Genomic DNA, 16,979 nt, shown 5'->3' on the forward strand with positions numbered 1-16,979 from the left:
CATGAGATTTGGCTCAAAGTTAGGCATATGCTGTGTTCATGTTTTTTATGTGTAGAACAAATAGCAAGCTCAGCCAGGGAGAGGACTCATGGCAGTTACCAAACATCTTACAACAAAGATGTACATCATTGAATCACTTAATTAACTAATAATAGCAGGTAAGGAAAAGCCAGAAAGACCCACTCATTCTGCAAAATTAAAAGCTAATTCATAAGAAATATCCTATGGAATTGTGTCCTTTGTTCTTGAAATCTCCATATGCTGTAAATACCATGCACAGTGCAATGGCTTATACTTAAAGGAAAATTCTCAATCTAAATAAAACAATGCTTGGTTTTTGTTTATTTCTTAAAGATAAGCAATAATTTATTTCTCTTTCATCTTCACAATTATCACATACTGTGCAGCTACAAGACCAATGCCACTACATAACACAGGAGAATTGCTCACCTACACTTTACTTGGACGAGTACAATTACAATTTACAGATTAAATGTACTGTAAAATATGCAGTTGGAAAAATGTCATTCTTATCTATATGATGGGATGTGGCATATGTTTTATGAACAGACTCAATCTAAGATGAAAAACTTTTAAACTTGTTAAGCCAAGGATACAGTATAAAGCATTTTGATTTGGTATTGTATTGTTACTAAAGTAGAAAAAGCAAAATTAGAGAAATAAATCCAAATCTTAAGTTACAGGATATGTGTTAGGTTAAGAAATTTTTTGCTTTACTTTTCTATTTTTTTTTTACAAATGAATAATATGAATATATTGCAGGATAAAGAAAGACTGCCAGATAAAGAAGGTACTGTTATATGAAAAACAAATGAAAAATACCAGGTCATTTTGCTTACAAAAAGATCAAACTATAAACAGTCACAAAATATATAAAAATGCCACATTGAACGAGGCAATTGTACTCTACCTAAACTGGTAGTATACTCTCTGTTAGAAGTTGTGTTCATACAGTAGTAACTGATAAAAAGGCATTGTGCACTCTTGTGCCGTCTGGGGATTTAGCACCATGTGTCATCAGTTCTTGTATTGTCATCCAGTTGTCCAAGATTTTCTTGTTTCTCTTTTTCATCATCTTTTTGTGACTCAGTTCAATAATGTTGATTTCTTTTTTTCCCTCGCTGCCACTCTGGGGACTTTCCTTAAGACACTCCAGCCTGCTCCTCATCATGAACTCCCGCCGCCTCCTCTGCTCCTTAGCGCGCACCAAATGCTGCTTCCGCTCCTCCTTGCTCCAGTAGCGACCCATCTTCATCTCACTCATCGTGTCATCATCTGTTGTCATCCCACTGCGCTCCTCTTTAATTTTTAAGGCACGTTCCTTCAGGATTCTGTCTCGAACTGGTCTCTTTGTGATGTACCTCGTCCCATCACTCCTTATTTTCACTTTCCATTCCATCTTGGGCTCCGCGCACTTCTGCGAGTCTTTGCACATGCTCACCAGGCTGAGCTGGCTCTGGGCGTACTCCACAGCAGACTTCTGCTGGATCAGCTGCATATAGCTTTGATAATGCTTTGCATGAGCAGGGATGTTCCCGTACCTGTAAGAAGAACTGTGATATGGAGACAAATAGGGAATGTGCTCGCTGCCTTGCCTTTCTTGATCTGTGAATTTGCTGCTTTCTGATGCCAGCACTGCATTCTCCGCAGCACCGTTTTGCTCAGTGGATTTGGTTTTGGCTGAGGTTGTCTCTCTATTGCTTTGTCCTGAGGACGACTGATTAGCAACAATTGTGGTCCTCAGGTTTTTCCTATTGGTTATGCTGATTACCCTCTGGAGAGAGTTATCAGGGGATCGCTCCACAGTCAGCGGAGTGCTCCTGCAGCTTTCAGCAGTGTTGTAGGCACTGGAGCTGTCCTTGTCAGACTTCTCAGGGTGCTCCACGATGTCATCCAGTTTGCCTCTTTGTACATCTGTGCTGGTGTTGTAATTCCTGAAACTTTCATCATGTAAAGCCCAAATGTCTCCATACTGATCTCTCACCTTTTGGAGTCGGTGAGCTTGCATAATATTCTGGCATTCAAGTTCAATGTTCCTCAGTTCCTCATTGAGTAGCTGCAGCTCATGCTCCACTCCATCCTGCTCTCTTCTGTTGCATTCTATCATGCTGCTTGAGTAATAAAGATCATACTCCCCATGGTTTCGAATCTTGCACTTCAGTTCCAACAGCTGCCGAAACCTTTCACATTCCTCCTCTGGGTTTCCTATGAAATCAGATTCAATGTATTCCCCAGACACAAAGCTTTCATTGCACTGGAGCTCAACACTGCCTAATGTGTCCTGGCTGTGGCCCAGATCCCGCTTGCTCTGCAGGGTAGCACCGTTCTGCTCCTCAGTTGCATTTTCTTGCTCTGAGCTCTCATCATTGCGAAGACTTTCATCTGTAGGTCCCACCCCACTGTCCTTCTCATGATTGTTGGATGATGAGGTTGCAGTGTCTGTAGTGCCATCTTCCTCTTCATGTTTCTTTGGCTAAAAAAAAAATGAGGAAACCAAAAGGATTATCAAATGCAGATCATATTATAGGAGAATTATTTTCCAGTTCTGTTTTGCTTAAACAGCTGGGATGTGATTTAAACTCAATTAAAACAGATCACTAAACAGCAGTCCTACTGCTCATAGCTTTTAAACATTTCTGAGAGCCATGCTGTGGTTTCCATACTAAGCAAAGTAAGTGAATTACAGTACTAGTGACATAGCTTCTAAAGTCTGTAAAGAAATATTTCCCTCTCTAGCTAAGCCATCTCTTTGCAATGCTTAGAGATAATGATGACAAGATGGTGAGCTGGTTTTGATTCTGGATTATCATCAGAAAGTGGTGGAGTTGAAATCTTCTCAAACCTGAGAGGAAGTTTCAGCACTGGTATCACTTCAAACAAACTGAGCAAGCAGCCAGTGAAGCAATGACTAGTACAACCTAACAGGGTGCAAAAAGACTACTGTTTCTTTTTATAAACAGTGAACTTTCATTTGCTTCATTACAGCCTGCATGGTCTCCTTCTACACTTCTTGTGCTCAGTAGCCTTTTTCTGAAAAAGTGTTAATTTTACAGTCTAGGATTCTGCTCAGAAGGACTTCAGTCCGTTTCATCCCTGAAAACTCTTTTTGAAAACTCATTTATCTCCATTGTTAGAGTTTATGCTCCTTTAAAATAAAATCAGTCTTTCAATATTAAGTGCAGAGCAACACTGAATGCTTTGCCATGGGTATAGTGTCAAGCTTTTTGACTGCTGATTAGCACTCCACTCACTGTACCTCACCTATTTATATTCTCAACCCATTTATATTCCATAGAATATTATCCAGAGATAATACCTCTCTGAAGAGACAGACATTTTATTTTTCAAACCAGATAAGCAAGGATCATGCAGAGTGCAATTTCTATGACCAAGTACCTAACTACATACAGTACCAACACCATGTCTCTTTTAGGAGGTATAATTGCATAATTATGTATAATGACTGTAATAAGCAGGAGAGAAAAAAGGTACTGTGCACCCAGTGAAAGGAAACAAACTTAGAGAGGCCACTGTCATAATTCCCTTTTTATCTACTTTGACAAACAGTAAAACAGGATGAAAATGTGTCTCCTATATCATCCCTTCTCCTCTCTTCATGTGCGCCTCACGATCACATTCCCTTCATCTGGTTTCATTTTTTCAACTGTTACAAAAAAATAATGGCCTGGGGTCAGAAAAACAAAAATAACCTTCACCCCCAATTCAGTGTAAGAGTGGAATAAAGCAAATATTGAAAGAAACACACCACCAGGAGAATTCGGTGTCTGTGACAAACCAGCTAAAAATTTCTGAAAAGATGCCTTAGGAGTTTAGGTTTAATTTAGTATCCTTCTAGTTCACCTCCTCCTGGTGAGTGCTGCTACATATGCTATTCTGTTCCCCTCTCTCACCTGCTTTGGAGTTGCTGCAGTTTGTCTTGACCTCCTCTGCCCCCAAACCTTTCAGCAGACAACCTGGGCAGCTTACGCTTCACCCCGGCCAGTGCAATGTGCAATCCTTATTTCTCACTGCTCTGGAAAATATTTACTGACAGGAGGGAGAATAGCTCCACCAGTCAACAGGGGGGCAGTGCTGCAGAGCAGTCAGGAATCTGGGTGCCTGCTCCAAATGCAGGGTTCCATTCACATGACCAAACAAGGATGGTCCGGATCTGCTATTCGGGAGTGAGTGATATAACATGATTTGCATCCATATGACTAAAATTCCAAAAAGGGTGGTTTAAATGTTAGCACAGCTACACAGCTTACAGGAGCAGAGCTTCATGATACTTCCTCTGATGTCTTCTGCCTGGTACTACACCACCCAAAGCATATATTTGAGCACTTCTGAAAAAAACCACTTAATGAGGCTATTTGTATAGGTGATGGGAAGAGACGTGACAGTTGAGGCCCATGCAATCAACACTTTCAGAACTGGTAGCTCTTGTTTTCCACACCACTTTTATCAATAATTTAAGCTTTGCTTCTTCAACTTCAACTTGATTTATACTGACTGACTATAATACACTGATATCTACTTAATTACACTATCTGGAATTAGCATGCACACACAAAAGATGTAAACAAAGCAAAGCCCATCTTTTGAGTCAAGTAGAAGCCAGACGAGTGGGACTGATCTGATGAAATATAAGTGTCTATAGCATAGGCACCTGAATGTCAGATAGTGACTTTGGGTTCCCTCAGGAAATACAAGTGCCTATACATTCACATTCTTCTCAAACTAAAGCAGGCATCCATATCACATTAAATTTTTCCCCAGAATGTGGATACTTACAGCTAAGTCAATTAAGAAAATGGAAAGTAATAAAGATATTTATTGTACTGCATGTTTTTGAGATACATTTTATTAAAAAATCCATTGTGACTCAAGTAAGGTAGCCCCTGGCATTTTTATCCTGGACATTTCATGCTTGCCAGAGCTCCAAAATATGTGCAGATTGAGCAGTCTTTTACAGCATGAGATAATTTTAATTTTATTTTGAAAGACAACAAGCCTAATTCCACATTACATCTCTTCTGAAAAACAAGAGACAATCCACAATTTTCAGTGTGTCGCTTTTTCTGGTGTTATCTACTATCTATTTCAAACAAAGTGTTTGTTTTCAAACATACATTGCCAATCTCTTCTACCATTATTTCCATTTGAAATACCAAAGGGCTCCTTAGGCCTCATCTTTGCAGTGAGAACTCAGATAATGAGAAGGTAAACCCAGCAGTGCGTACAATCAAGCAATAAATGAACCTCAAAAGATTCTGTATTTCAGCTCCAGCAAGAATTCCTGCCTATAAAATGGCTAATCTTGCAGGAACTCAGGCACTGTTCTATTCTTTTACAATTTATAATGTATATTGGGACTCAAAACCCTGACTGCTACTAAAGTATGAATGCAGTACAATTCAGTTGAAGGCTCTAACAAACACAGCTGGGCTCTGTGGTCAGTCTCTGACAGTGAGAGGGAGACATGTCACAGGGAGAGGAATCTCCAGTGGCAGGCTAACCATGAGGTACTCAAACCATGAGGGAAATTTGGAATTTATTTCAGTGGTTCACTAAAAGGGAAAATGCTTTTCTGCCAACAATGCTGGTCTTTTAAAACAGGCTTCTTTCAAAAAAAGGATTTTTCCCCAGATATTTTCTCTGTATTTCAGCTTTGAATGAACTAGAATAATTCTTTTTATCCAATTCTTTCTTCTTCTTCTTAATAGGTTCTGATATATTACACGATACCAATAAGAATTTCTGCATGGCAAATGTATGGCAGTCTCCTGAAAATTATCTCTGCTGCACAATGAACCATGATGTCATAAAGGGAAAGGAACACAATGAGTTATAAAAAATGGAGAATTACATCTTTCCTTGAGGCTTTTTGGATTATTCCATACAGAGAAGATACAATTCTTGATTGAATTCTACAGAGTAGGTCAAAAACATACAGAAAAGACATGACTATCTACTTGACTCTTCTATTACAAACTGTACCACATTTTTTTGTGACAGCTCACATTAAATGTTAAAATGGCATTCTGTTAAAGAGACTTGTATTTGGAAGGATATTCTGATAGAGAGTGTATTCATTCCTGCAGCTCTCGAGATTCATGATGACAGATGATTATGAAGCCAGAGAACTAAGTTTTTGTTCACAAAAATCAAGGCTGGTCTCCATGGCCAGCCGGGGAGCTTGAAGATACTCAGATTGGACACTGGCAGCTGCAATGAGCGTGGTTTCATAGCTCCAATGGATGGTGTGATTCCCCTCAGGAAACTGCTAGATTTCCCAGCCTAACAAGGAGTAAAGAACCTCGTCAAGTCTTCTGACTTGACGAGTCACTACACAGAGTCTAGAGAGACAGCAGCTGTCACAAATTACTGATGCCCCATTACACACCAAGCTGCATTTGGTTGATTCGATTACTCATCAGAAGGGCAAAGCAATGTCTGGCTGTCCTAGAATTGCTTCAAGCAATGCAATGTCAGATACTGACAGATCACAAGTGACCACAGGTTTTTTTCCCAGTGTACTGTTCTTTACAGTAATATAAAATCTCAATATGGCAAAAAAATATGCTTGGCAAAAGATTCCAACAGAGAATAAACAAATTCAATGGGTTCTGTGAAAGGACATCACAGAATATCACTGTTTACTCATTAACACTCTCCACAACCCAAATTCAGCCAAAGCTTGACAAGAACTTTGCAGTGGAAGGTCACAATGGTAAAGTGATTTCAGAGGTCCCAACATGTAATGTGAGTGTCTAGTAGGAGCTGATAGACAGACTTGTTGAAGAATTTCTACCAGAACTGGAGGTTTGTGTGAAAATGTCACCATGAAAATGAAATTGTTTTGCAAAGAGCAAGTGGTTTTTCCGACAGGAAATATTTGGTATCCAAGATCAAATTTTGGCTAAAACAATTAAAAAGAGGCCATATATCAGCTGAAAGCAGTGCAGCAGTTAGTACGCTTAACCTGGGAAACTGAGGCTTGGCTCACTGCCTGGAAAGGAGAGTCACAATAAAAGGCTTGTAAAAATCCTTTTGCAAGGCTCCCTTCTCTCCAACCCTGGAGTTATTCCACTTGGTGTAAATAATTAAATACTTATAAGACCAAATATTTGTAATCTGATCTGTCATTTTTCAGAGAATTGACTTAATTATTCTGTCAGTGTCTGTGTCCCAATGAACATTTCATTGATATACAGGGTAGAGCCTTACTGTGTGCTATCACCTACCCACTGACCCAGCGTCAAGGCTGAAGGGGAGGTCAGGAGAAACAGACTAAATGCTCATTCAAACCCCACAATGTGGACCAAGCATTGAGGCATTTGAAGTCAAAGAAGCTCCCTGCTTTCCAGGAAAGAGAAGGCTCTCATAGTCTTTATCCCTCTTTTCAAAGAAAAATGCCACAGGCTCTCTTTCTGAGCAATTCAGAATGGGGAAAAAAATTGTAAGTCACAAAGTTCTGTGGGTGGAAAAACAGTTTCTTCCCAGCTGCATAAATCCGGAAGCCAGGAGAAGTTGAATTTTATTTCTTTGGCTCCACACAGGTGTGCATACTGGCAGATCCTCTGATCCAGGAGTGGGTACTTATACCTTTCACAACAACGTACATCTGAGAAGACCACTTGATGAAACTGTTGGGTATATTTGCCACAGTCACACAGCCTACAGAACATATGGGCAGGTAAAAGTCAGGATAGCAGCAAGCTGAGACTATGCTAACAATAGCTTATTTGTCTCCATTAACGAAACAAATGCTGAGCTGTGCGCTGTTGGTGTAAGAGAAATACACTCACATTAACAAAACACCTGTTGTTTATTTAAACATGTCTTCCATCTTGTTTTGCAAGCTCTGGTGCAAGGCTGGGTCATGCATTGCATGCATCCCAAAAGGATCATCAAGTCTGGCTCTAAAGTTAAATCCTCCATATGGGGATTGAACCCATGACCTTGGTGTTATTAGCACCAGTTTAACAAAAACTGACATGAAGTTTAACATCATAAATCCCAAACACTTCAGAATTCATGAAGGAAAGCAATATTATTCTGAGAGTTCAGAGAAAAGGAGAAATGTGCACTTATCACACCTTATTACATGTTTATGAACTCGATATACTGGGCCTAAGCATGTATTGTTCTCTTTTTCCTTACATACAGTGTGCCAGAGATCACAGCATTTGGAGAGAGAACTCTATCAAAGCCTTTGACTCCATCTTACAGCACACTGTTTCATTCTCTATTAACAAAAAAGTATACCTAGAAAAATTTCAAATTATATGTTTCGTAGTGGTCTTACCTGCTCCACCTCATTGGCTGTGTAGTGCATCGCTTCATTATGCTGCTCTTCCAACATTTCCAAGTTTAACTCCTCTAAGAATTCATTCCTTTCATCATCCAGCCACCCTTCCTCCAGCTGTAAAGAATACATTAGTATGTTATTTTATGTTAGCAAGGACACATGCTAAAATAGAGTAAACCCAAATGGCAATGCTTGACTAGTTCTTTTTATTCTAATGATTCTCTTCAGAAAGCCAGGCAGTAGGAGTTCAAGTTCACGTCTTAAAAAAAAAAAAGAAAAGAAAAAGGATAAAAAGACTGGATTCATGTCTTTTATCCTTTCGTAAAACAGTATGACTGATTTCCTCTCATAATGAAGGAGACTGCACAGCACAGGCATTATTTCCTTTCAAAAGGTATGAAAGGCACAGCTCACAATCCTGAAGCTGTCATGTTCATTACTACTGAGAGACCCTGCACTGCAAGAGTGGCAATGTTACTAATAGGGCCAGGAGGCAACTGGGCTCTTCTCTCTAACAACCTCCATTCCAGCCCTGCTGCCACCACCTCAATGGAAACCTTGGGCTGCATTTCTGTCACTAACTTCCCATTGATCTTCCAGGTAAACAAATAAACAGAACAGGGTGATAGAAAGACGAGGTGACTTGAAGGGAAGCAATTTTAGTTCTCCTGGTGTGTCTGGAAGCAAGGTTTGTCTGTTTGCTTGGTTTTTTTCTCCCCAAGTGTAAAATAGTACATTGACATTTGGTGAACACAGTGTTGCAAAAGGACAGGAGGGGATGCCATGTTTTCTGTCAAGCACATATCTCTTCTTGAACCCATTTCACACCCTTCACATCTTTCAAAACTGATAAAAAAGGCACCCTGGCCTAAAATGCTGCTCTTTCCATTTTGTTCATTATGCTCATGTGTGCACATGAGCATAATTATCCTTTGTACCTGCAATCCCTTGCCAGATGGCACACTGCATCAAAAAGAAAAACACTGGTCAGTGGCACTCTTGGCTATAAAGACAGGATTGTAACAGAAGGAAACACTGATTGTTTCATCATTGATGAAGGAACCACAGGACAATGGTGCCAAAAATATGCTAAAAGGAAAAGCCTCAGCATGAGACAATTATAAGAATTCCAGGTACTCATGTCCCAAGAAAACAAGAGAAATGCAGCACAAGCCAACTCCTAGAGGAGAATTACCACTCCCTCAAAGCCAGGATATGTCTGGTCACAGATGTCAGTCAGAAAAGTTACACTGAACCAGCAGTAGTAGCAGTAGTAGTAGTAGTAGTTCAAAGCTATACAAGGAGTGACTGATGCTGTGTAGTACTTCTAATGGAACACTGGCAGAACATCACTGTTTCCTTAATAAACTCTGATGTGGTTTTGCCCATGTCAAGGAATTCTTTCCTCTTATAGAAAAGCCTTTCATCATTTCCCCTGGTAAAGCCAGTCACCTACGGTTTGGGATTAGGAGGAGAATTTTTCCTTGAGAACATATAATTTTTATGTTTGCACTCAATGGGACTTTGAAACTGTTCTGTGGAACATGTGGTAGTTTTGTTTACTTGTCTTGTTTACTTTTTTCACCCCAAGGAAAGCATGAGCACAGCCTTCCTCTACTGTAAAGGACACAATTTAATTCACCTCACCTGAGAAAATTGCAGAGATTAACAAATTTGGAGGATGAAAGATAAATCTCACTTAGGCAAATCTGCTGATTCGATTGTGGCAGTCCCATTAAATAACTAATAAGAACACTTATATTATGTTACAGCTTTTAAAAGAAAACTAATACGTGCCTTAGCACACACATGCATTACATACACTGTGTACACATTCACACATGAGAATGCATGTGTGTGGTGTGATCCTCTGGTGCTCTGTTTCAAAACTTCATTATTCACTGCACAATTATATGGTCAGAGGGGTTTTCTTCCCTGTTACTCAGGGAATGTGCTCAGCAGTCATCCTTCAAGGCTGCAATACAGCCATTACCATTTTCTATCAAGAAATGAAAGCTTGCTTAATCCTGCTGGCTTTTTACTAAGTCAAAGCAACACAACTAGCAGAAATCACTTGATAGCCTCATCTCTGACCTACTCTGGCTTTTTCATCAGTTTTGTCTGAGTATATGCTTAAAACACATAAACTAAACAAAAAAATCCAGCACCAAAGGCCCAAACCTAAACCAAACCCCACTTATTATTTGTGAAGAGTATTCATGTGGGAAGCTACATTGGTACACATAAGTGACTCCTTATCTCATACTAATCTTATCATATTGACTCCTTATTTAATGTTGACCAGTCTAAACAAATACAGAGACTGAACTTTCTCTGGGCATGTATTTTTCATAAGTGGGTGAATTTCTGTTCCCTAGAGAAAAACAAAATCCTAATGAAAAACAGCTGGAATAATATTGAAAAATCTCTTTCAAAATTTCAGCAACCAAGGACTATAATTTTGCAGTATAAAGTGAGGCATGCCTATTTTTGCTGTACTTTGTCACTGGTTTTATAAGAATTGTTTAGCTTCCTGAAAAACATAAAGGCTATGAATGCTGACATTGTGACTCTTTTCTAACTACTGTATTTGTAGTTAACTACAGTATTTGTAGTATTTAAGTAGAGATTCCAAGTGGCACTGAATCAAACTTAATTTAATTTATACAGAATATGCAGCTAGTGAGACTGAAAATATCAGAACAATAGCATGAGAGACAAATGGCAACTTAAACAACTCTGAATTGTTGGCAGATAGAGCAGTGGTAATATAATGTCCTTTTGCTTTGCAGAGGCTTACAAATAGAATATAAAGGGATGTAAAACCAGCAGTCTTCTACCACTGTACCTCTTCTTTATCTGAAAATCAACCTAACATCTGTCCCCTGCAATGATATTAAAAATTCTTGGAATAGCAAAATTCTTGGTATTGGCATAATTTTATTTTTAAAATCATAAAAAATGTTTCTAAAAGCTTTTGGAAGTGCACCTCCCAAAATGCAGGCATGTTTTTGTGCTCAGGGTGCTGTTAAAACAATTAGATTTCCATTTGCTGAATGAGACTGTAGAGAAAGTCCCATAATTTATACATACATTAATAGTTTACATGTTGGGTTATAACCACACAGCACAAAACAACCCCTCAGAAATGACAAGCTACTGCTTTGTGTAAGTTCATATAAATTATAAACTTCATATTAAAGATAAAATTGATAAACATTAAGTATGGGAAATTTATCCCCTGAACAAAGCAGAATCCTGTAATGAGTAATGCACAGTTTTCAAGTTCTACTTCATGTTTTACTAATATCATATTGGTGCTGCCAGCTTTATTTATATACCTGCTCACTCTGCTGGAAAAAAACTTGTTTAGTTTGGGGAAAACATGCCCTAGGAATATCATATTATTCTCTTCGTTGGATAAAAAAAGAGCAAAGCTCCGCAATTAACTGTTTGCTCCTTTTGTCAGTAACTTTGGCATTCCTATTTCTTGGCAGCTCATCACTTACAGTGACAGTGAATGCATGGTATGACCCAGGTTCTGACTCAGTGCATCTGTTTAGTCTAACCTGCATCTCTGGCCTCGCAACCAGCAACACAATTTTCCTGCATTCTTCGCTGGAGAGCAACGCCACTGCCTCTTCCCTATTCTGGACATCTTGGCCATTTATCTAGGAAACAAATGAAAGTGGCACATTAGTTTCTATTTCCACAAAGCAACACACAATAAAGGGCAGATATCAGCTCATTTGTGCCGAATGTATGGACAATGAAAATTGCGCAACGGGCTCATCTTCAGCCCCTCAGTGGTAAGTGCCTTCACTCAATTATGCGCTTACTGTAAGAGCTGTATTGATCGTTGAAGGATGGTGGACATCAGAGGAAGCAGTTATGTTCATAAATGTCCAACCTGCGCCCTGGTAACATACATCTAGCAACACAATTAACCAGCCCCTGACAGGTGACGTTCATCTTTCTCCGTTCAGAGTAATGGAAGTGTCACTCTGAGATAATAGTGCTGGTGGAAGAAGACTGGTAATGCTACAGCTGAAATCAGTCACACTGAATGCTGGTAGAGAGCCAATTAGAGAGCTACAGTATTATCTCTCACCAGGCAATACTTTCAGGCCACTGCTTGTTGCTGCTCCATTTAATCATTTCATATTTGTGCGGACAGCTTAGTACCACACAAAACGTATGTATCCCCCTTACAAGGGGATAATCAAAATAAAAGTGGTTTTTCAATGAAACTCGTCTTTTCTTGCTACCTTTCTCCTATTCTGTAGCCCCATTAAAACAAGAACATCCATGTCTACGTGGTAACAAACACAATTTTCATTGTCCAAAAACCATTTATGAAGGAATCAAATAGAAATCTTATTTCCCGTAAGAATTCAGTTTTGTCCAATTCACAGCACAAGAAGAGGATTATTCTCATTGTGGCAACAAAACCTCTAAAATTCGGTCTGTTTCAAAGAGAGTGAAAACAAAACTGGATGGTAGAAATACCTGAATATTTTTGGTGGGAAAAAATCTTCTAATGGTTCCATTTCAAAACAGCACTTGTAATTTCATTTCCATTTCAAGTCCATTTCAACTTGTAGTTGAAAATCAAAAAGAAAGTTGCATTTTTGTACATATGTTTTTGAACTGAAAGCTTGAAAGCCCTTGATTCAAAAACATAGTTTTAATTCAGATTAAACAAAATCCCTGATCACCTAACTGGCAGTGAGTGAAATGTCTGAGACTCTTCAAAGCTTACAAGATGGGATAGTTGTGGTCTGTGGGAGACCAGGTAACACAGAGCTGCCCTAAGCTGAAAAGCAGAGATGCAGCCTCAGGAGCAGATTTGCAGCCTGTACAAAATATCCCCAGACATGGTGGCTGCTCCAGGAACTCCTATCAGCTGAGTAACTGCTGGCCATGGAGCCCAGAGGAGGCAGCTGGGCTGTCCCACACTACCTGAAAGTGGCCGCCCCATCCCAGCAGCACTATCACGGGGGAAGAGAGGACTTCAGCCTGCCCCATGGGCTGTGCTGAGCCTGCAGGTTCACAGCTAAAAACAGCAAAAGTTTAGGCAACTACCACTAGGACTGCCCTCTCAAAACTTTTCCTTGACATGGTAACATTTCATTTAAAGTACTCAAGGCAGTTTTCAGATGCTTAGACTGTAAAGGTTGGTGGTTTCTGAGAATGAAAAGGGGGCAGTTACAGCCTCAAAAATGAGATGAAAGCTGCTGTCATTTTGTGAGGAGCACACATAACAGCATTCCCCCCACAGCCTTAACCAATGCCACCTGCCACCCACAGAAAACAGCCCTGTGCTCAAGGATCTGTATCTCTCCCAGCCTCAGTGTAATCCACCCCTAATGGCACCGTCACCTTCTATTTCTCTGAGCTATCTCATCAATAAGAGGAGATAGAGGGTCAATGTGTTTTCAGATATGAAAGTAAACCCCACATAACTCTCCGGGTGTTAACTTTAATGATAAAATTCATAGCAATATATCAGCACTGACATTAAAGTAATGCTCCAGTCCACAAGAGGATGGCAGAATTATCTATGTTTTCTCTCACCCCTGGAGTCTTTACTCAAAATTGCAATGAATTGAATTTCATTTGGAACTGGAGAACATTTGCCTGAACTGCTGTTGGCTGTCCACCCAGAAATTTTACAAAAAGGAAAGGAGTGGAAAATGGATCTAGTCTCTCTTTCCTTATTTTGACACACGTAGAGTAGGAAGGAAAGTTGTTTCTACTTGGTAGAATAAAAAATGGGTGTTCTTCTGATTTTTGGAAGTTAAAAATACTGCTATTTCTTCGCTAGGTATGTCACAAAAAGACATGGAAGCCAGCACCCAAACTTTTCCTCTCCTACATGCAGCCCATGGAATGGTCCTTTCACCCCAGTCCTGCCGAGGACGTCACTGCCCTCACACCATGGCATCTGCGCTTTCTGGTGGAGAACATCATCCTAGGAATGTTTTCACAATCCCAGCCTCACCAAGAAGAAAACAGGCAGGCCCCAAGTGAGCCCTGACATTAAAATCTAATTCATTATTTCCTTTCTAGAAAATGGACTGCTTTGGTAAACCAGCTAATAGACACTGTTTATTCACTAGACTCCCAAAGCTGGTTTAAGCTGTACCAGGATAAGAGACACAGGTTTCAGCAAAGATATTTCATGCAGAAATGAAAAGATTGGAAGGAAGGAACAGACTGATCTTGTAAAAACCTGAAAACTCATCTGCTTAAATTAATGAAGGGCAATTATGGAACATGTTACAGAAAACCAACCTGTCATCACTAGGAGTTTCTTCTGGGGCTTCAGTGAAAAAAGGCAAAAATACAAGGAAAATCAACTTAATCAACTTGGAACTGGAATTATAATGCTGCAATACAGCAAAAAAAATTCCAGTCAAGTGATTTTTGGTAGCTGTTTTATGATTTTGCACTGAGGTGAAAAATGCACTACCCATTGCTGGTTTCCTTTACTGTACAGGTTCACTGCCCTGTGAAGCAGCCAGCCACCCACACCCACCTATGCTGTAACACACAAACCTGTCTTTGGGGCAGCTCTTTAAGCAAGTGAATCAATAGAAACAAAGGGAGAAAAAAAAAAGCCAAGGTGGTGGATTAGAAAAGAATTCAGAAAAGCAATGTATTATGGGGGAAGGAAAGAAAATATTAAGAAAAACCTAATGAACCCCCTTCTCAAGATTGTTCAAGATCATTCTTCTCTAAACAACACTTTTTTTTTGTGTGAAAACTCTTATTATCTGTGCTTACCATAAAAGAGTTTTACCCAAATTTATGCAATTGGTTAATGATCAGCATGTCTCTGACACTTATATTTATGTCTGCAGGATCCTGTTTAGAATTTGACACTGAGATGAACATAGTGGAAATGAGATTTTCTAATAAATATGGAAAAAAAAAAAAGACATGGGACATGAGTGCATGAGGCAGAACGAGTTTGTCAGTCTCATTTTTCAGTACACACACTCTAGCTCCCAGCTATTGTGTTAAAAAACAGACAGACATGGATTTTCTCATCGATCACAGTAACAAAGAGAACTATCTTCCCTCATTAACAGTCCACAGAGAAGATGGCACTGCATGTTTGTCTGAAGAATGAGTTTAAGGAAGAGTCTCCTGTCACATACTTGCAAAATGCGGTCTCCTTCACGGATCCGTCCATCTCTGGCAGCAATGCTGTTTGGATCAACCTGCACAGGACAGCAACCAGTAACTGAACATGAAAAGACTTTTATGGGAAATTTCAACAGCTGCACAATATCAAGAGTTGAAAAAGTACAATTTTTAAACAGTGCAGAGGCAATTGGAAGTTTCCTTTAGAGTCACAGAAACGAAGCAGTTCTTTAAATGATCATATATGAGCTGGTTTCAGATAAAAGCCTCAAGACAGAAAGGGTTGGGAGCATATGATTTTCAAATTAATACTTTCCTTTGCCACTGTCAGGCATTAACCTTCAGCTGTCAGAGCATTAAAAATTAATGAGACACCCTCTTCTCTGGAACTTCACTATGGACTGAGAAGTTTCTGCAGCAGTTGATACCTCTATACAAACGGGCCTGTCTTTGGGCACGATTGTTTTTCTTCCACAGGAAACACTTACTATTAAATTATTATTTTAGTAATCAATCTGTTCACAAGGAAACATCAAAAAAACCTGAAGGATCCATATTCTATAGATCACTCACAGGTCCTGTAAATCATGCCTAGTCTGAACCAGTTAAATTTAAGTTAATTTAACCTAAACAGATATTTAGGGCTCCAGTGATAGTTTATCAAAGACACTACAGCACATCCCTGAGTAATGACCTACTGTTTGTTGCAGGGCAATTCAATCTATCACCTTTCATTTGATGGTTATCTTCAAACATTTATTTTGCCTCATCATGGCATAAGTTCTTTTTCCAAACCAAAAATTTGAGTTGAGCATTGAGTTTGTGGGATAGATCCTCTACGTATTAGATATTATTTTCTTCTGGTGCATTGTCATAAAAAACCAATGATTCTGAAGTCCTTAATCAAGTACAAAAGATAATATCAATACATTCACTTTCAAAGGTCTGAAAAAATTTTATCCTGTAGGATAAGCAGAACATTTCAGACATAATCCTGGAATGTATTAAGAGATTCCTGAACTTTCTTTGCCCTCACAAGGTCAAACAGACTTTAACAGCACCTACCACTGGTGGAAGGTATATTCTTAGGTAATTATATTAACTCCTCATTCTTGTTCCAAGGCTGTGCTTTTCAGCTTATTTAACATTGCTACCAGCCTCTTTATGTGTAGTCTTGCCTCCATCCCATTCACTGGTACATAGGAGAAGTCTGTATTTTCTGATCCTCTCCGTCCACGAGCTCCACTAAAAATTTAGAATCACAGAATGTCTCAAGTTGGAATCGACCCACAAGGACCCCATTAGGTCCAATAACCTCCTCCTCACAGGACTACCTAAAAAAAACCCCATAAGACTAAAAACTTTGTCTAGTTGCTCCTTTAATTCTGACAGGCTTGGTGCTGCGACCACACCTCTGGACAGCCTTACTCAAGGAACAAATCACCCTTTTAGTGAAGAACCTTTCTCTAATGTTGAAATTTCATTCAACATG

The 16,979-nt window shown here is 39.4% G+C and overlaps 1 protein-coding gene across 7 annotated transcripts in view; it reads right to left on the minus strand.

The window, feature by feature from the left end:
* Window positions 1-334: 334 nt before the first annotated feature.
* PDZRN4 (PDZ domain containing ring finger 4) overlaps window positions 335-16,979 on the minus strand; it is a 264,705-nt gene continuing 248,060 nt past the window's right edge. For 4 of the 7 annotated variants that reach the window (XM_059847080.1, XM_059847074.1, XM_059847078.1 and 1 more), the window contains exons 7-10: window positions 15,502-15,564; window positions 11,905-12,006; window positions 8,333-8,449; window positions 335-2,494 (exon numbers count right to left, since the gene is read on the minus strand). In XM_059847080.1, coding sequence (XP_059703063.1) covers window positions 968-2,494; window positions 8,333-8,449; window positions 11,905-12,006; window positions 15,502-15,564 — 1,809 coding nt within the window. In that variant the 3' untranslated portion in view covers window positions 335-967. The remainder of the gene's footprint in view (window positions 2,495-8,332; window positions 8,450-11,904; window positions 12,007-15,501; window positions 15,565-16,979) is intronic. The other 3 variants (XM_059847075.1, XM_059847076.1, XM_059847077.1) reach the window with 3 other exon arrangements.

The sequence above is a fragment of the Haemorhous mexicanus genome, chromosome 5 (assembly GCF_027477595.1).
Source record: "Haemorhous mexicanus isolate bHaeMex1 chromosome 5, bHaeMex1.pri, whole genome shotgun sequence".
Taxonomy (NCBI): Eukaryota; Metazoa; Chordata; class Aves; order Passeriformes; family Fringillidae; genus Haemorhous; species Haemorhous mexicanus.